The following is a 21348-nucleotide window of genomic DNA, read 5'->3' on the forward strand; positions in this document are numbered from 1 at the left end:
CCAATGAAGACGCAGAGAACCGTGGCTCTGACGTAGCGGTGACGTATACTGGTGCACGTGAGAGGGAGGGGAGGGTAAGATGGCGCTGCCCACTAAGCCTTGGGGCCTGGTGCGGTTGGCCCTCAGCGCTCTGCCTTTGGCTCGGAGGGCGCAGCGGTGCTCCAGGTTTCCGGATCCCCTGCCTGCGCTGGCGTCCCTCCCCTGTGCCAGGTGCTATAGTTCGGAGCGTGACCCGCGGCGATCGAGCAAGAAGGTGGTGGTGGTCGGTATCCCCAACCCCTTCACCTGGGCCCGCACAAAGATGTATTTCTTCTTGATTAGAGCTTATTTCGACCAGGACTTCACCTTCGATGAGTTTGCTGCTGGTGCTAAACAAGTGAGTGTAGGACAGGGTTGGTGCCGACTTCATTCAGGAAACCTGCACCTCTGCAGCCGGAGAACTGATCTTTGTTGTTATGTGGGCGGGTGGGTGGGTGGGTGGGTGGGTGTAGGGGGAGGAAGCAGCATAAAAACATCGATTACTCCCACCTCCTTGTTTGCAGCCTTGGGGATGACATTTCTTTAAGTGCACAATGCGATGGGGATTTCTATCTCCAATACGACAATACATTTTTGACCCGGCCCACTGAGTGGGAAAATCACCGTCGACTCGAGCATAGAATCTGGTTTAGCTGGTAGCTGCCAAATTGCAGAGGAGCAACTTGTATGGTAAAGTCACTGGTTTTCTATTTCTCTGAGCCACATGTTCACTGATTACGAAAGTTCAACAAAGCTGCTTATGTAAGTAAGAGCAGGGAGGGTAACATGACACCTCTTGGCATAAATGGGAGGGTTGAATGATGTCTTTCTCATTGGTGGTTACCACTTTTTGCAGATTTGAAAGTCCACTGTGTTCCTTGAGGATAATGACCAATCCTTGGCCAAAATTAGTTTATTCTCAGTTTTTTTAATTTACTCTTAATCTTTAAAACTTTGGCTGGAATGAGTGCATGACAATTTTGAAAATAAGAGATTGGATTGTTAGTTCATCTTCTGTTTACCTCATTCTTTTAGTCCCTTGACATTGAGGATGACTTGCTTCTGCAATGATACTTAAATTTATATCATGTTTTTTACTGTCTCTTTCAAGATACTCCAAAATGTTTTACAGGGAGTGAGGTACTTTTGAAGTGTGATAACTTATTGTAATGCAGGTAATGTGACAGCTAATTTATACAACAAAGTGTTCCTCTTCAAGCCCACTCTGGGTTCAAATGGGGCATGAACCCAGAAACTTCTGCCTCAGAGTTGAGGGTACTATCCAGTGAGCTTGCAGCTTTAGCTACTTAAATGTCTTGACTCTTGTGCATTGGTTGTGTTTAGTAAGCCCTGCATGTAAAATGTATCTGACTTAAATTTATTGATAAATTCAAGAAATATTATTGGACTTGTTGATTTTATGAATCTAGCAAAAATTGTAATTATGGCATGTCTTCACCAAAATGCCTTGTATATTTTAAAAAAAAGTACTTTGCACGAGTATAATGAAATCATGCTAATTCCAGTGGGAATGGAGTAGTAGAGGAAAATCTTCCAAGCTAGGTATAGAGGAAGCTTGGTCTGTACAAATTACCTGTCACACTTCCTGTATCATAATGGTGATCAGGCTTCAAAAGTACTTTGGTGGTAGAGTTGTAGACAAGGTTCAAGATAACTGAAGCTTCTGACTTTGGTCATAAAAAGGGAGAGAAATGCATTTGAGCCTAGAATTGGAAGATAAATATGGGTCTATTTGTGAATTTTGTAGATAAGGTGATGTAAAGCCGTGGCATTGCATCAATATGAACTCAGATTTTGAATTGGATGTGTTGGAAGGTAGTAAGCCAATGAAGATGGAAGAAATAGGTAATTATGGTAGCAGAGCTGAATATACAGATACACCAAATAATTTTCCTTTCAGTAAAAGGAGAGTATTTCCCAAACCCTTTAAAAACCACTATCATAGAAAAGGAACAGCTGCACTTAAAAGTCCATCTTAAATTTGCTTGTCCCATACCTACTGACACTCATAACTATCCCATACCGACACAATAAATGGGCATGACCCCAGAGTGCAGAGTGACATAATTTATGCAGAAGAGGCTGCAATTTAAACAGCTCAGATGGAGAGCTGTCCAAAAATAACCACAAAACAAGTTACAGCACAAAAAACATTCTGCATTGAATTCATCAGAATGTGACAGTCCTTCAACCCACTGATTCTGTTCCCTTGCCTACCCAAAGTTTCTGTGTGGTGTTTCTCTAGCTATCAGCATACAGTTGATTAGTTTCTTAGGCAACCCAACTTCCGATGTGGAGGAGATGACAAGAAAAAAATGAACTTTCTTGTATGTGATGACTTTGTGACCTTTGTTCATCCTTAAGTTCTTCACAAGCAAATAAATAATTTTGGATCATCGTCGCTATTGTAATTCAAGCAGTATGGCAGACAATTTGTACACAAGGTGCTTCCTAAGTGCCAGGCAATCACCATCTCCCACAAGAGTAAAGACATCATCTTTGTTCAGTGGTGTTGCCATCATTGTTTACTCTACAGTTAATGTCCCATGTGTCACCATAACTGAACCAGGTACTCAATACCGTGCTTGGCGACAATACGTGTCAGAAGCTATATATGATCTTGTGTATGATTCATCACCCGTTTTCCTAAAATCTTTCCAATTTCTACAAGGCATGAGCCAGAAATGGGATGGAATACTTACCTGGATAAATGCAACAACAACTCAGTGCTTGCTATCATGCAAGATAAAGCAGCTTGTATGTTATCCCATGCCACATCTATACTGTTGCTTGTGTATCATCTACAAAATGCATCACAGCAACTCCCAATCCTCTGACATTTACTGTTTGTAAGGAAAGGGTAGCAGGAACGCCCAGTACCAGCAGATTCCCTTCAAAGTCGCACAGCATCCAGACATGGTCATGTGTCTCTGACATTCATTGTTATTAGATCTAGATCCTACAACTCTCTGCCTAACAGCATCGGAGGAGGGCCAATGCCACATTGGAGACCAGCAGTTCACGAAGGCAGCTTGCCATCATTGTGACGACAGTTAGGGACGTCTGATCAACAATAATATTGCTAATGACTCCCAGATTCCTTGAGGAAATAATGTAAATTGCAGCAGAATGAATGAGATCTAATAGTTTTTATATCCTTTTTTAACCTTAACTCAGTTTCTTCCTCACTAGGTTTGACAAACCCAGATCATGCCCTTTTGAGTGCCAATTAGGATAATGCCATATTGATATTAACAAAATGCTCCTTTTTTAAAATGGAGCACAATCAATAAACCTCAATTTTTTAGATAAAGCAAAGGAAATACTTCAAAATGTTGTCTGTGTCAACATTGCACGTCAGTCCCTCTGGTGTCCAGTAGTTCATGAGGGCATTGCATATTATGGTGCACACTTTGTGTTCCCCCCTTGGGGCACCCATGCATTAACATGGCTGCAGAAGAGAGACAGATAATCAGACCAATCAGATATGATAATAGCTGCCCTGCGCAGACAAGAGCAAACTTAAGGCCTTTGACTTGTCCTCTTCCCTTTGTAACAGTTAGTCAAAGATGAGGTCTGAAGCACAACTGGAAACTGAGGAACAGTCCCTTCCAGTTGTAGCGACTCACCGTCCGGGCAAGCGAACCGGCTCGGCAGTCGGGTCGCACAGCGTCGGAGCAGCGAAGCCCAAGATGGCAGCGGGCCTTCGTCTTCCCTGAGCGACAGGGAGAACCCGCGCGCGGGAAAGACTTGATGATGTAGCATATACGTCATTGCCGGTTGCATTGGGCGGGAACAGTCTCCCTTAAAAGGCCCGCGCAAGGTGGGAAAATAAACCAGTTCTGTTCTGAAACTCTACGACTAGCGTCTTGTGTTCATTCTGTAGTAGCAGCCGCTACATTGGTGACCCGGACGGTCCAAATGGATTTTGGACCTGCACAATGGACGGCAACTTGACCCCGCTCCCCACCTCACGGCACGGTCAAGCCCCATCCTGTCAGCCCAAAGAACTACGAGACTAAGTTCGTTTTCGTTCGCAGGGGCACACCTTGGGCGCCGTTGCAATGACCATATGAGGGACCGTTCCGAGTCATCAGGAATAATGGATCCACCTTTATTTTGGACGTTGTGGGCAGGGAACAGGTTTTCACGATGGACCGCCTCACACTGGTCCATTTAGATCTGCAACAACCGGTCGAGGTTTCAACGCCACGACGCAGAGGCCGACCCCCTAAGCGGCGGCTGGTACAGCCTGCGGACCTTGGGGACTGTATCGCCGGTTCTGGGGGGGGGTTTGTGTAGCGACTCACCGTTCGGGCAAGCGAACCGGCTCGGCAGTCGGGTCGCACGGCGTCGGAGCGGCGAGGCCCAAGATGGCGGCGGGCCTTCATCTTCCCCGAGCGATGGGGAGAACCTGCGCGCAGGAAAGACTTGATGACGTAGCATATACGTCATTGCCGGTTGCATTGGGCGGGAACAGTCTCCCATAAAAGGCCTGCGCAAGGCAGGAAAATAAACCAGTTCTGTTCTAAAACTCTACAACTAGCATCTTGTGTTCATTCCGCGGTAGCAACCGCTACACAGTCATAGAATAGGGCATTTAACTTGCACTCAGTATATATGTGAAACGTGGGTCCTGAGAGCCAAGTTGCAGGAGCCTGTACCCAACTATTTGCGGCATCTGCTGGAAACAATACCCTCTATCCTAGGCCTTCAGCAGAGAATCCTGAATCAAGATTTACATGGTACTATGCTTATTGTAACTTACTGATAAAACAACATCCTTGACAGTTTTTTTTCTAGTTGATTGAAAGCTCAGTGTCATATTGCTTGTAATGCAATGCAACATAAAATATTTTTTCATTTTCTCTTTCCTGCCAGCTGTAAAATATATAATTTGATGTGCATATTAGAAATGATTCTGAAAGTAAAACCTCATACAATTCCTATTAACTTCTTCCATAGGCCTTTGTACATGTGTCAAAGATGCTATCACAGTGTAACTTCGTTGAATTGAAGGATCTTGTATCTAAAGAGGTAACACACAACTTATTTTCATTTGATTTTTGGATTAAATATCTCAGCATTTTTATTTTGGGAATTATACATGTTTTAAAAAAGAACAGTAACTTCTTGTCCATGAAGAGATCCATGTAATAGTTTGTATGTAAAACACATTACCACAGCAATTTTCTTAAATATGTGCCTGCAAAGGCTCTAAATAGCCCATAGGTTCAGCTTTTGAGCTATGTGGCAAACTAACTACAATGATACTGATTAAGGGGATCATTTGCAGTGTGTTGTTTCCAATCATTAGCATCTATGTATTCTCTTTAGTTTTTGGACATTTACTTTTCAAATTTACTTATAAATTATCAGAGGAAGGAACCGGTTTCTGATTGTTGTATCAAAACAGTTCAATAGCTATTTACTTAAACATATGCTTCAACATTGTATTTCTCCTTTAAATTGAAAAGATTAGATCAGAGACATTTTATATAAATGTAAATCTCATTGTAGGTGATCTCTAACTTATTTTGTTCATTTCATGGATAAACTATTCTGTATTAAGCAGATGATCTATATCTGTTAGTGAGTATGTTTTTTTTGTTATCCAAATGTAAGTGTTTTCTGTACAGGCATTGGAAGAGCTGGAAGAAAAATGCTCAGCATTGCCAGCTAACCGCAGGCAGGCCTTAGCTGCTGATCTGGAAGAAATTATGTATAGCACACCAGGCGATGTTGGAATTTATTATGATAACCAAGGTTTGTTTTATTTATTAAACCGAACAGCTGAAACTGTTGTGGGTATTACACAGAACTCTATAATCTGTATTGTTTTATTACATTGTGATGAAGTATTTGCAGGGTGTATTTCCTGAAAGGCTGCTGTTAAGGCTCCTTTGGATTAGCTGTACTGCAACATTCTTAACCACATGTCCTCTCTATTTTGCCCTACAGAACAATTGCTGTCATATAAATATGACATCTTAACATCCTTTGACATCGTGACCCTTAATAAAATTTCATTCCCATTTCCTATTGGATGGAGGTAACCTTCTGGGTGCAATATTTAGTAAATTCCTTGGTTTAATTATGTTGGCACTGTCTTTCCTGGTTGATTCCTTTCTTTGTTTCTCTTCATTCTATGGCACCTCTGCTCCTTGGAGCACCTCACCTTGTACTGCCCATTTGTCTTTCTTCAAAATCTTTGCCTCCCACTCCACTGTGTAAGCTCTTAGCTAAAAACTTTTTCTCGTTTGTCTTGCACTGTGCATCTCATGATTTCTCTTCCCATAATTCTGTTGTCTTTAATTTCTCTGTATTTCTGTCCTCTGAGAATCTCACTCTTCTCGTTGAACACCCACCATTTTCTCACACCACATCTATTAATTCTCCCCTCATCTCTTCTTTACAAAGCCATTTGAACCGAGGTTTCCACTATTTACAAAGCCATTTCTATTGATCACTTTACCATCCATGTACAATTTTTTTATGAATGCAGCCATGGCCACGATTTATTAGCCAAACCCCTCCATATTACTTGAATTCTAAAAGCAACTCCCCTCAACCCAGAATAACCTGGGCCACACCATTTCACTGTCCTTTTTTCTGGCTGGCTGCCCGTGTTGACTTAGATGTTGCCTTGGGCTTGCTGAAACACTACTTTTTATTCTGTCTTTTTCTCCGTCCTCATTTCCAATTTCCCTTTATTGTCCCGAACCTTCCTCAGGAACAGTTCCCATCTTGAGTCCTTTAATTGGAAGATTGACAGTTCGAACACACTTTGCAGTTGTTTTGTTTTTGTTCCTTATCATGTTTGCTTCAGTTAACCAGAGTTATATTTTGCCTTCCTTTCCTTGTGAACCACATCCTATTGTTTTAATTAGGTTGATGTTGCATTTCTTCACTGCATCCATGACCTGACTCATATAAAAATACTATCAGGATGCCAAGCTGACACTGAAGGGAAATGTAGTGATTTTTCATCGTGCCCAGACTGTATACCAGAACTGCACACAAGTTAGACTTTCCTAAACGGTGGGAGCACTTGCAATTAGGAATGCTATGATATCCGTTCATTTAATTGAAGTAATCAAAAGAATCAATATAAGAAAACAGTTGCACATTAACCCTATGAAGGCTGCCTCAAAGCCCCAGAAAGCTGAAGAGCCTCTGTTGAACTATTGTAGCAGAAATCAAACCTGCTTGTTGGTTCCTTGTGGTAACAGAGTTGTGTCATGGGGAAAATCATCTGGCGAGATACTGAATGACGATAGTGCTTGGTTGCTGTACTGTAGCATCAGTGTGAGAAGGAAAATTAGAAGTCAAGTGGTAGCATGTTTAACCTTCCAGCATCAAATGCGATACAAGATGTGTTGGAGTGGTATTGTTTTATTGGTTTTGCTCCTTTTTCTGTTTTGATGCTTCAATTGTTCAGTACGTTTTGTAAGTTTGAACAACATTTCCAATTTCTCTCAATTGGAATTCTGTTCTACATCATATTGGTTTTATTCGTTATGCTATAAGGTACTTGCCATTGAATTTTGTCATTTTAACAGGTAGAAAATTTGTCAGTATCATAATGCGTTACTGGTACCTGACTGATGTTGACCTTCCTGATGAGACACCTGAGGGAACTAAAGTGTTTCAAGTAGTATTTGGTGATGAAAGCAGCAAAGAAAGCAAGCGCCTTCTCACAGCAAATTATGAGTAAGATTCCTTTATGCTATGATGTTCTGTTTGTAATGTCCTCTTGTTTAGTTGGGAATTGTGTTGAGTTTTATGCTCTGTACTAAGTGAATGTGCAATAAAGCTCTGAAGTTAACTGCTTACTATACCTGCATTTAACTGGAAGGGCCGAATGGTGGGCCAAAGGGCCTGTTTTGTGCTGTATGGTTCTATGGCAAGCTGGTTGTTGGTCACAGTTTATGGGTTGTGCTGCTTTACCATTACAGGGACCTCATAATGATGTTGAATCAATATTCTACTTTTTAATGTGGTATTTTAATCTCACCTCTGGCTGAACTGGAAGCTTTGAATCACAGAGATAGACTGTTTTGAAGCAAGTTGTCTCTGCCTAATTGCTTGGGGAGTTGCAGCTAGATTTGTGATACTATGGGTAACCAACATAAGGCGGAAGAAGAAGTAATGTACTACCGGATATTACACGTCATTTGCACGTCATTTGTTACATTTGCGGTCATTTGAAATTTGTACAGTACCTGGTAATGTAGTAAATACCAAGGAAGATAATACCAATTGGACAGGTTAGTGGACAAGTGGCAGATGGAATTCAACAGGAAATATTTGAACTGAAGTACTTTGACAGGAAGAGTGAGGAGAGAAAATGCAGGCTAATAGTACAATGTTATACAGTGTTATGACAGGTGCAAAAAGAGAGCGGCCAAGGGGTATTGCTGTGCAGGGGAGTGGGATTGTTGGAACTGTAGATGTAATAGACTGAATGGCCTTCACCCAATAGAATTTTTTTAATGAAACCACTCTAAAGGGAGCTTTGTAAGTGAAAAGTCCAAAAATGTTAACCAGTGTTTTAGTTACTATTTTAGGTATCTAATTTTATTTGCCTTAAGCAACAATTGTTATGAAATTACTGAAATGATATTTGAGTTTGAGATGTTGAAGGCTAATGCCTGTGAAAAGTAACTTTTGGGCAATAGACTCGTAATTGAAAGTATTGCTGGCCTCCACTCACTTGCTTTTGATCTGAGAGAGTTTATCTTGGCCTTAGGCCATTATGACAACGTAATTCAGTTGTATGTAGTGGAAGATCATAGAAGAGCTCATAAGAACAACCCAAAATCAGGGGGGCAGAACGTTGCTTACCTGGGCTTGAATGTAGTTGAAACATTTTTAAACAATCCTGACAGGGCCATTGCATGGATATTTTATTTTAAATTAATGAAGTGATTCTGTTGAGTATTACTGTTTCATAGTTTACCAGACTGGTTTCCATTTGACTTGGGGGATATATCATTGAGGTTAGTTTTTTAAAATTCAAACTTGTTATTAGGTGCTCATCGTGCACAAATGACTGTAATTGTTGTATATGATCTAGAGCATGTGCTTAACTGCCTGGGATAGGCAATCTAGGCTGAATATCCTCCTCCTGTGCTGTACTTGTTTTGATTCCATTTGTATCCTATTTGTCACAGTTTTATTGGATTACAATGTGAATCCTGTTCCCCATTTGTCTGGGCCCACACCACAAATCTGCCCATGATTTATAGCATCACTAAACCTGATCGAAATGTGTAAGTTGATAGCTGATGCCTTTTAGGGGTACGCTAGAAAGTGTTTATGTCAGATAGTGTTATACCAAGTGCTTAAATTAGACGTGTTACCTTTTAATCTAGTAAATCTGTCACTGGTTGTGAAAAGTACAGTATCATCCTCATAGTAAGAATTTTGGCATAATGATTCCTTGAGGAGTATTAAAACATTATGAAAAGACCAAGCCTCAAAAGGTCCTGCATAAATGGTGGATGGAATGCAGCGCCTCTCAAATTTCCACTGCCCACCTCTGCCCAAAATGTGGAAGAGTCTGTGGATCTCACCTTGGCTTCATTAGCTACCTCAAACATCAAAATCAGAGTGGAAACAAGCCATCCTCGATCCCGAGGGACTGCCAAAGAACTAAAGTTAGGAATGCTATTGATTTGGGTTTGAAAAAGGCAAAACAATCTGGATCAAGCATTGTTTGACTCGGTATCCTTAAATACTTCTAAAATTCAATTTGCAAATCTTTGTTATTTTCGCCACTTTCCCACACAGTTCAAAATGCTCACTTTCTCTAAATAATATTTGGTAATGCATGATAGAGCTGAGCAATGCAAATCATTAGAAAAATATTTTTGTTGAAAAATATAAGTAGCTAGGATGAAAGAAAACTGTGTAGTTATATAGTGCCTTTCCTGACCTTAAACCATCCTGAAATACTTCAACTAATGTTCAAGACTGCTGGACTGAGTGACTGCATTGCCCAGAGTGGATAATGAGTATGAGGGCCCACATATGTTCCCACAAATAAGTTAATTTGTTCAGAGGTGGGGAAGTGGGATTAGTGTAGATGGGTAAAAAGGTTGACGTGTATGTGGTGGGCCAAAGGGCCCATTTCTCTGCTGTACAACTCTATGACTCTCTGTGACTCTATAACTGGAAGAGCACTAGAAGGTCACTCTTCTAAACTCAATTGAACATATTGAAAACTTACTACACAACTGTGAATTTTATTATTTTCCAACTTATTTTAATGGTGGGAATGAGAGTATATTCTTGTGATATCACTTGAATCTAACCAATGTTTCATTCTTCACTAAACTCTAGATTTCGGCGAGAATTTACACAAGGTGTAGACCCTGACTGGACCATTACAAGGATACAGCATTTTAAACTATTGGAATAATTCTGCTGAAAATCTTACTGTAAGGATGTCACTGTGTGTTTCACAGATAATAATACAGATTTACTTGATTGAATTCCTTTTGAATGGAGGTTGTATTATTTAAATGTAAAATTAAAGCATATTGTCGCTGATCTCAAATTAATGGCATCTTCATTGCCATAACTGTTGGTGAATGTTTGAGAACTTTGCCACTATGAGTTGTAGAAACTTTATGACTTCGACCATTTGCAAGGTGAATGTAATTTTTTTTCCCCCAGATTGTTTTGATTCAATGTTCTCAGCAGACAGATTTAATGTTTTTTACTGCGAAGGTGTATTTCTACAATAGCTGCATGCGGCAGCTTGGAGAAAGCTGCTACAAAATTTCAGATGGATACAGCAAAATGGGATGACTGAAGGTGTGCTGTGGTGTTGAAGGTGTGGAAAAAACCAGAAAACCTGGAGGGGCAGTGCATTCAGTATTCATATAAAATCTTCAGCAAAATAGTGGCTAAAATCTTTAAATTATGTTCCATCAACTTAAAGATAGTACTAGTTACTTGTTAATGAAATTACAAGATGGTTGTAAAGATTTAGGAAACTAAGCAGTCCACCATAGTTCATCCTTCAATGAATGTCTTGGACTCATCTACTGCAGGCTCCAACTTCTTAATTGTTGCTATGGTTTATTCCAGTACTCTACCCAAGTATTGTCATTGTCCATTGTGCTCTGCGTGTGTGTTTGCGTGTAAAAGAAGAGCTTTCTGATAATGATTCTAAACTTGCCGATGAGTCACAGTCAATCAGTCAATGTTCCATTGTTCTGTAAGAGTCATCTCTTGCGGATCTAAAATCTGAGTCTGAAAAGATCATTTTCTTACAATTTTGACAATGATAATCAGTCGTGTGGCTCTTCTCTATACTTCCAGTTTTTTGAATGACTCCCTTATCTTGTTTACCAGAACTGGAAAGAGTAGTCTAAGATGTGCTAAGCAATCTGAACAATGGCTTTCTCTGGCTTTTATTCCACTACTTTGTCTTTCTAATTCAATACATTATTGTCATTTTAGCTGTTGTTCTAAATTGATTGCTTATATTTAGTTTTGGATCTGTAGGATTCTAATGTTCCTTTCAAATTAATCTATAAATATTTCAATAACTTCAATAACTTATGGCCTATATTTTACATCCTATGTGCAGTAACTCGCACCTATCTATGCTAAATCATATCTCCTCAGTTCAACTCAGTATTTTTATGTATATCCTTTTCTGCCTATGAATAGATAAGAGATAGCCATTTTCCCCACAAAATTGGACCAAAAGTGTAATTCAGGAAATGTAAACAAATACTCTCAACGTTACTTGTTCTGAAGTTCTAACTTCTGCATGATTTGGTTCTACAGGCAATAACTGACAACCAAGAGGTTTAATATGTAAGATGTTTGATCCTGTTTCCACTGATGCAATTTTTCAACAGGGGCAACTGGATGGTAATCTGATGCGAGCCACATGGTTTTTCTTCTTTCCAGCAAATGGAAAGTCAGTTATTGCATTCAAGTGTCATGCAGCTAAATCGGTGGCCTTCACACAGTCTGGGGCCTGCTAGTTTGCAGTGCTGTTTTCTCAGTAGCCTGTGCGCTTACCAGCTGCATGATTAGAGAACTTGTTTTCTTGATGCTTTTAATTAATGTCAGATGTTCTGGCAATCTCAATAGTGCCAGACTGTCCATGGATTCTAGTTTAAATGTAACACAAGGACATGTCTATAATATGCAATGTAAACCTGCAAAAGTGCAATTTTATTGATATAGTATCTGATAAATTTTGGTATACAGTGTGCAGGTCATAAACATTTTGTAACATTTTGAATTAGTATTGCTTTTGGCATTGATATTCTGATGAAGTAGGCTCATGACTAATTTTTGATCTCATTCTTCAAGAATCATCTAATTGATTCTTAAATGAGTCAGGTATCATGCTCTTGGCAACTCACTCGAGGTGTTGATCATTCTCCATGAAAGATGCTTCCTAAATATATTCTTCACAATATTGGTACAAAACCATTTGCTGTCACTGACTATGTTGAGGTGAAATCAGCCATCTGTAATGCACTACATGTTTACCACTTCATGTTTGTTGGCTCGAGTGTTTAGTTCTTGTTGACTGTATAAACAGGAACAGAGCAATTTTTCTACAAGAAATTGAGAAAAGTTTGGAAGAATTAACTTCTGATTCACATTCTACTTCCTCCATTTAAGGAAGGAAAACATGAATTGAGGTACTCTGCACTGCTCTGTTCTCTTAATGACAATTTGAATCAAAAGTGTGCCATGCCGGGTACTCCAGAATATGGAGATCATTTGGGTAACTTTTATTTTGCTGACTGAACAGGAATAATACACTTGCAGTTTAAAATGGCTTGAAATATTTTCAGCTTAAGAATTATACACATGGCACACCCCCTTTTACAATTAATGTTAATTACTTAAGCAGTTTGATCCCTTTCTGTTAACTCGTATTGTAGTTCTCCTAACAGGAGTATTATAGTGAAGGGTGACTATACTTCTAATGCAGCAACTGATTTGCAGAGATCCCGTGAAGATCCAACCTCCTCCTTTGCTTGCAGTGCAGTACTACTAGTAAACTCTGTAGTTTGCCTTCTGGGGTTTATTTTTGTACACAGTTGAGGATAACTAAGACGTCAATTTGCAAAAAAAAAGTGAAGAAGTAATTTAAATTTGAAATGGTTGTTTGAATGAGATCATTTGTTATCCTTGAACTCTGTCAGTGTAACTCCCGTTACAACCATGGATGTATTCCCTTTGCTACCACTTCCCCCAGACTCCACATAAGGCAAATTTCTGTGCTTGATTATATTATGTGGTTTTAAAAAAATGCTGTTCTTAGAACATCTCCTGGTGGGTGGAAGAAATGTGGCGTAGGAGGGAGAAGATTAAGCTGCTCTCTCAGAAAGGATTGTGAAATTGAAGGAACTCTTCAAAAGAAGAAGGTTGGAACTCAACTGCCCATAACTTGCAGTTTTGCAAGAAGTAAACTTAGTATAACAGCTGAACTGAGTTGACTTTTAGGAAATGAAATACTTTTTTTCTAGAATTTTTATAGCAATGAATTCTGGCATCCTTCTGGTGATAGCTTCACTGTAACTGTCTTACAATTAAGGACATGGAAGGACTTATGATCATATGTACTGTCTTTTATATACAGTTTACTGAAAAGTAGCAGAATACAAATTAAACACTGATATTTTTTCTGTAACTTTCTTGGCAGTATTTTCTAAAATTTTATAAAGTGAATGTTAATTTTTTTGTTAAATCGCCATTGATGATGAAAATGTGTTTTTAATGAATAAACTTGCTTAAAAAGCTGTCCTTTTGAGTTTTTACAGTAGAGTGACACCAGATTAGAAAGTGATAATAAAGCCTGCTTGGTGTACTCAGCTGTGTCAATTGAAAATGATGTGGCATTTGAATTTGTAAATGGTAATACTGAAGCTTGTTTGTTGAATTTTAAAGGTCTTTAAAATACTATATTTGTTTCTAATCTGCATACACTGCTGCTGCAAAGCTAGTTTATATTATATTGCCGCTTTTTACCCTGCAGATTATATTGGTAATGTCTTCATTTCATCAAATTGTGTCCATTCCTCCCCACCTTTCCTATTTTCCATTGAATGTTAATTTTATCAAGTTTGTAGCCTAGTATCAGACACAACAGCAGGTTTGCTAGTGCATGAATCACCTTTGTTGCCATACATTAAATGGTTAAATCATTTAGGGTGTATTTCTAAAACTTCTCTCTCTCTCTCTCTCCACCCCCCCCCCCCCCCCATCAACTTTCTATTGGTCTTCCCCTGTACAACAGCTATCAGACTTGCACTTAACATTCTACCAGGGTCACTACCGCTGCTCGTCTTCATATGGGTGGGGTCTCCCTTTGATTCCTAATAACCAGCTGAAGAGTGTCAAGAGGTACTAAAAGTTAGATTCCCTCAGTTACGAGGACTTTTTAGCTGCATATTGTTGAATGAACAAAAAGTAGGCTTTCAGTGAAATGGGCCCGCTTACTGCTGTCCTTTATTATGTAAGCCACATGTTCTACCATTTTGACTATGCAAATCCTGTACAAATAACAAATTTTGGATAGTAAGACTTCTCTGAACCACTTGTTCTACCAGACTTAAAACTCATGCACTGACTTGAGATGAACTGACAACTTGGACCCCTGGTTTCTCTTTAGATATGTGTTCAGGATTGTCTTACACGGCAAGCAAATAGAGCCATAATCCTGATGGAACCACCTCAGACACTCCCAAAAATCCCTTCATCTGAGTGTGACAGCTCTTCTTTTCATGTTGCTAACCACCTTGTTAAGTGCATTAAGTTTCACATAATCAAAGTATATTACTGGGCTTGTTTCCAAAAGACTGCAGTACAGAGTTCCACAATGGTTGGGGAATATAAATTCAAGTAATTAAAAAATAAATTCAGAATATAAAGATAGTATCAGTAATGGTGGTCATAAAACTACCAGATCATTGCAAAATCCATCTGGTTCCTTAATATCCTTCGGGGAGGAAATCTGCCACTGTTGTTCAGTCTGGCCTATATATAACTCCAGATCTATCTAAGTAGCACACTCTTAACAACTGGCTGAAATGGTTAAGCAAGCCAAGTAGTTCAGCAGACATTTAGGAATGGATAGTAAATTCTGTTAAAATCAGCAACGTTTATGACCAGTGAATTGTGGCAAATTGATGGCATTAATAGAGATTAATGGGTTTGACCTAATAGTATTGCAGAAGTATGGTTACAAGGAGACCAAGGTTATGAATCACATATATAGAAGGGACAAAAGAAATGGAAAATTAGTTGGGAGGCCAGGCTGTTGCAGGTGTAGTAGAGGGGGTTTACTGGATGGTTAGTCCAGATAATAAACAAAGACAGGAGGGTGGTAATAAGAAGTGTTCCTGGCCTAGAAGAATACAAAGTAAATCAATATGTTGAAGATAGATTACAGAGGACAAAAAAAAATGGTTAGAGTGATTTACAGTGTATTTATAGGAACATATCTGGAAAGGGAATAAAGTAATAAAAAACTTTGCTGAAAGAGTATTACAGATAGTGCCAGAGAATATTTGTATTCAGATAGTGGGAAAAAAACTGCAGATATTGGAAATCTAAAATAAAAGCAGAAAATGCTGGAAACACTCAGAAGGTCAGGCTATATCTGTGGAAAGAGAAACAGTTAATGTTTCAGGTCGATGACCTTTCATCAGCACTCAGAAGGAGACAAAAGAAGCTTGTTAAACTGCGAGGATGGGGAAGGGGATATTTCTGATAGGGTAAAACCAGGATGACCATAGGAATAAACTAAACATGGTTATCTGATCAATGAGTGAATGAGAGCAGTTAGAGACTGAGAACATTGACAAAAGAAATCGACAAAACGGTGCAGGAATTACCCAGCAGGAGAAGCCAAACAGATTGGGTGATCACCCACACTCAGTCCGCAGGGGTGACCCTGAGCTTTCCCGTTGTCTGCATCTTTAATTCTCCATCCCACTCCCACTCTGACCCATCGGTCTGTAGCTTCCAGTACTGTCACAGTGAGGCCCAATGCAAGCTTGAGGAACAGCTCATCATCTGGCTGGGCATGATGCAGCCTTCTGGACTCGATATTGAATTCTACATATTCGGGTAACTTGATTTCTGTCTCCATGAGTCATCTATTTGTGATATTGGCTCAGCCTGTTGTATTTTTTTTCCCACTAGAAGTGAGGGACATGCTCAGCCTGATGTACTGGGTATGTATTCCTGTTCTGCATCTTGCAACTCCCACATACTTGTCTATGTTCTCACTCTCTGACTGCTCCCATTCACACTCATTGACCAGATAACCTTGTTTATGACTTATTCCATGATCACCCTGGTTTTAACTGATCAGAAACCTCCCACCATCCCTGCAGTTTCACAAGCTTCTTTTGTCTCCTCCTCAGTTCTGACAAAGGGTCTTTAATCAGAGATGTTAGCTCTGTTGCCCTTCCCACAGATTTGGCCTGACCTACTTAGTATTTCCAGCATTTTCCATTTTTATTTTAGTATTCATATAGACTGGGTGAATTAAATGAGCAAACATTGGAAATGAGTTCATTTTCAAGAATAATACCTCATGGAATTATCTCAGGAACAACTTGTTCAATGAGACAAGGCTAATTCAGAATCTCACAATAAGGATTCTCCTGGGCAAAAGTGACCACAAGATGATGCAAATTTGTTTGCAGTTCGAAAGAGATGCATCAATCAAAAAAACTCGAGCCATGAATTTAACAGCAATTATGTAGATATAGCATAATTAACAAAGGTAGATTGGGAAATTAGATTGAAAGTTTTGCTGCCAAAAAAAAATCAAAATTCTCAATGAATGTATGGTCTGTCTGGGGGTGGGGGTGGGCTGCAGGAGGAAGACCACAAGTCATCCAAACATGGCTAAGTAAGGAGGATAAGGAGAAAATAATGTTGCCAGGAAGAGAAATATATCAAAGGATTAGGAGAGTTTTAGTAAGCAGTCATGTATGACCAAAAAATTAATGAAGAGGGAAAGGATCAATTGAGTATAAAACAAATATCACAATAGTTTCTACAGTTATACACTTGCGGGCTGCTCCCAGAACACACTACTTCAATGTACGTGTGACTCATAAGTAAGCGAATAGGAAAAATAAACATGGGTTCCATTGACACAGTGATAGAAATAAATATAATGGGGAATAAAGAAATGGACGATGCATTAAATATGTTGCATCTGTCTTCATTGCAACGATTGTAGCAGAAATGAGGAGAAGTAAAAGTCTAATGAGAGTACTTTGCCTTTAATAGTAATTGAGAAATTAAATCCCTTTGACCCAAAAGCTTGCAATCTGAGTTGCTGCAGACATAGCAGGTTTATTAGTAATGATCTTATAAAATTTATAATAGACCCTGCAGTTGGGATTACATCAAATATAACACCGGCATTTAATGAAGAAGAGAAAAGTGGGGGCGGGGGGGCGGGAGGATGGGGGGGAATGGAAGCAATTGATGATTTAGGCTGTTGACATAATGCTTGAAACATGTGGTCCTTGGGCCTGTAGAAAATTATAATTATGCATAGTATATATGTTTTACTGTGGAGTAAGTTGTGTTAGATTAATCTAACAGATGTTTCAGATGCAGCAAGCAGGGTGGAGAAGGCAGAATAGCTGGATAGAGTATACGGTATATAAATTTTCAAAGTCATTTGATATGGTACCACACAAATGGCCTTGCAAGGCTCATGGAATTGGAGGCAACATTAGCATAGGTAAGGGATAGGTTCAAGGACAGAAGATGCAAGAGGAATAAATATGTCATTACATATTGGCAGCCTGTTAATAGTGAGATGCCACAGGGATCAATGATGTGTCATATCTAGTAAATTTATATCAATGACAGATGAAGAAACAGTAACATCGTTGATACAAAGCAGTAAGGAAAGCTGAGATGTAAGAGACTGCAGTGTGCGTAGTCATAGGCAGTTAATGAAAATGAGCAAGAAACTGGCAGATGGAGCATAATGTAGGAAATGAGAGGTTACATGCTTCCAACAATATCTCTGAACGATGACAAACTAGTGAACATTGGTGTACAGGACTTGGAGTGCTAGTTCATGCACCACAAATGAAATGCACATATACAGCAAAGAATTAGGAAGGTAAATGGTATGTTGGCTTTTATTATAAGGGGATTGGAGTACAAATTAAGCAGGTCTTGCAGAGATTACACAGAGCTTTGTTGAAATCACATTGTAGTACTTTGTGCAGTTTTGGTCTCTCTTCTAGTGAATGAAGTGTATGTTCATGCTGAGATGAGGGAGCTATGCATTCAGGAGAGGTTGAGTAAGAGGGAAGTTTAGAAGAATGGGAGGGACCTGACTTAGGCACACAAAATCCTCATGAGGAATTGACAGGGTAGATGCTCAAAGGCTGTTTCCTCTAGCTGGAGTGTCTAGAATTAAGGAGCACACACTCAGGATAAGGATTTGGACTTATAGAATTGAGATCAGGATAAAAATTTTGTGCAGAGAGTTATAAATCCCTGAAATTGGCTGTCACCGAAGGCATTGAGTGTATTCAAGGCTGAGATCAATAGACTTGTGGATACTAAAGGAATCAGAGGATACATGGGTTGTTTGGGAAAGTGGGTGATCATGAACTCATTGAATGACAGAGCAAGCTTGAAAACTACATGGTCATTTCCATTATGTTCTTATGAAACCATCTTCTCCTTTGGCAACAACATTTATGACTCAGCTTTTTGCGCGGCTGGGCACGTCACAAAATTATTCCAACAGCTCTTGAATATGGTTAGCTGTGTCTCATCTGAAAACTGATGTATTAGAATAAGTGCACATGAGATGGTGAATACATTTGACATTCTAACTAGTTCATCTAAAAAAAACACCCTAAATCTCCTGCGAGACTCTGGAAGGACAAAAATTCAGACGTTGAATAAATATCTAATATCAACATTCCATTAAGCCAGCATTCACTTCTAGGCCAGTTACGTAAAAACTGTTAACCACATTGCACATGATTGGTTATTGGATAAAAATGGTTCCAGACCTCTAGCTATACAGTTACAGAATCTGGTCCTGGGAACTGTGCAAAGAGTTTGTTTAATTCCTTCTGTTTTGTGTAGATTGGTGGGCATGGATTGGTGTTACATCACACTGGTTCTCTGAACTTATCTCCAACATGTCACCTCTACACGGGTTTTAGTTTCCTCCTGAATTTAATTCAGGTTTTATTGTTAGTCATTCTTGTTTAATATAAAAAGATAAACACACTGATAGAACTTCATTTACTGTGCTCTTCATAATCCCATGCCTGTCCAGAGAAAACTGCATCTCTGGTAATTTTTTAGAATATCTTACCACTTAATTACAATTTTTTAAAATCTTTGCTTCGAGGTGCATAGAATCGTAGAAGGTATGGCATGGAAACAGGCTCTTCGGCCACAGAGTCCACACCAGCTATTAAGCATCCATTAACACTATTCCTACACTATCCCCATTTTTATTCTCCCCATCTTTGCCTTAACTCCCCACCCCTGCCAGATTCTACCCACCCCTCACCTAAACACTAGGGGCAATTTACAGTGGCCAATTAACCCTCAAACTTGCATGTCCTTGAGATGTGGGAGGATACTGAAAGAAACCCAAGCAATCACAGGGGGAACAAGGAAACTCCACACAGGCAGCATCAAAAGTCAGGACTGAACCCAGATCGCTGGAGCTGTGAGGCAGCAGCCCCACCAGCTGCACCATTCCGCCATTCCTAAACTTCTCCTGAGGTTTTGGATTCTCTTCCAAGTGAGCAAGTTGAGCCCACCTTAATCCTTCCCTGATCTAAAGAAATAAGAATTTTAAATGTAAAAAAATTGATTAAAACCCCTGGAACTTTTCATTATAAACAATTGCAACAATTACTTGTAGGTGGAAGTTCATAATCTAAACTTTACATAAATAAACATTGGTATTCATTGATTCACTGTTGGTCTTCTTGTTGTTAATGCTTCCTACTCCTACTTGATGAGCTCTGGCAATATATTGCCACAAGAGGGAGTGTGTGACTGAAACAAAGCATCAACATTTAGCCACTATCCTTGTACTTCGGGAGGTACAATACCATCTTTTACCCGTACATGGGATATGGCCCACATTTATTGCTTATCTAAATCTGCCCTTGGAACCTCTGTATGGTGAAGATACTTTTACATTGTTGTTAGCATGGAGCTTGAAGATCTTCACCCACTAACCATAAATGAACAATGATATATATAAAGGTTAGGGTGGTGTATAGTGTGAATGGGGAATATCACTGGTGATGTTCTCATGTACCTGCTGCCCTTGTTCTAAGTGGTAGGGATTCCAGATGATACTGCCTATATATTGTATGCTCCAGCTTCATCTGCAGATCAAAAATCTAAACAATATAATTTTCATGAAATGGATCTCAGCTTTAGTGAAGATGGTGGTCAACTCAGAAGTATGAGAGATGAGAGTAATGCTTTACGTATCTCAACTGCATCGATCATGAGTGTAGAGAATGACATGCCTCATCCATTCATTGATTGTCTCTTCATCTGGTTAACACAAACTTTAGATAATATTCCAGCGGTTTGTAAAGCACTAAATGCAGACATCTTTTCTACCTTAGTCCTCAGTTTTCTGTGATTTTGGTGAAATAGAATGAGAGACTTGTTTAATGTGCAGTTTAAGTTTTATCAATGATAGATCTCATATTCATGGCTCAGGTGAGTTTGAACACTTTGCAGGTTGTGGAAAGGACAAAGAATTGCTTGAATTGATACTGATTTTGGGATGCAGAATAGGAAACGATTCACATTGAGATAGGAGAATGCTGATGTTTGCATTTACACTTTGGGAATGCTTAATTTGGATGATTTGCTGGAGGGTGCATTGGGGGTAGAGGTGGAGCTTTCTCCCAGGTAATGAAATCAAAACAGTTTTGAACTCTGTTCTGATCAATTAATTCTATTAGAGTTATCAGCAGGAAACATTTTGCCTTCTTGATCTTATTATCCTGCATTCCCAAGCACAATTAGAAACTCCAGGTAATTAGTCTGTTTTCAGGTTCTGAGGCTTAAGGCTTGCAAGCATTGTTATGAGAATCTCTGTATGACAGCAGCGACAGTCTGCTGGTATTGTTAGTCAGACATGTGACTTGGCTGTGCTGCAGAATTTCTTGGCATCAGTTAGCATTGGAATTCAAGTGTCCATATGCACAATGGAGGAGCAAGATGGTGGCCATGGGTAAAGAGGGTACAGCGTGGGGCTTGGCTGAA

At 39.4% G+C, this 21348-nt stretch overlaps 1 protein-coding gene across 2 annotated transcripts; it reads left to right on the forward strand.

The window, feature by feature from the left end:
- The first annotated feature begins 45 nt into the window (after positions 1-45).
- maip1 (matrix AAA peptidase interacting protein 1) lies at positions 46-14047 on the forward strand. Of its 2 annotated transcripts, XM_052027146.1 has the most exons (5): positions 46-376; positions 5005-5076; positions 5679-5805; positions 7602-7752; positions 10387-14047. In XM_052027146.1, exons 1-5 carry the CDS (start codon positions 80-82, stop codon positions 10463-10465), a joined length of 726 nt encoding a protein of 241 aa, XP_051883106.1. In that variant the 5' UTR covers positions 46-79; the 3' UTR covers positions 10466-14047. The 2 variants fall into 2 exon arrangements, with proteins under 2 accessions (XP_051883106.1, XP_051883116.1); XM_052027156.1 differs by lacking the exon at positions 7602-7752 and having other exon boundaries at positions 56-376.
- The last annotated feature ends 7301 nt before the right edge of the window (positions 14048-21348 follow it).

The sequence above is a fragment of the Pristis pectinata genome, chromosome 1, assembly GCF_009764475.1.
Source record: "Pristis pectinata isolate sPriPec2 chromosome 1, sPriPec2.1.pri, whole genome shotgun sequence".
Classification (NCBI taxonomy): domain Eukaryota; kingdom Metazoa; phylum Chordata; class Chondrichthyes; order Rhinopristiformes; family Pristidae; genus Pristis; species Pristis pectinata.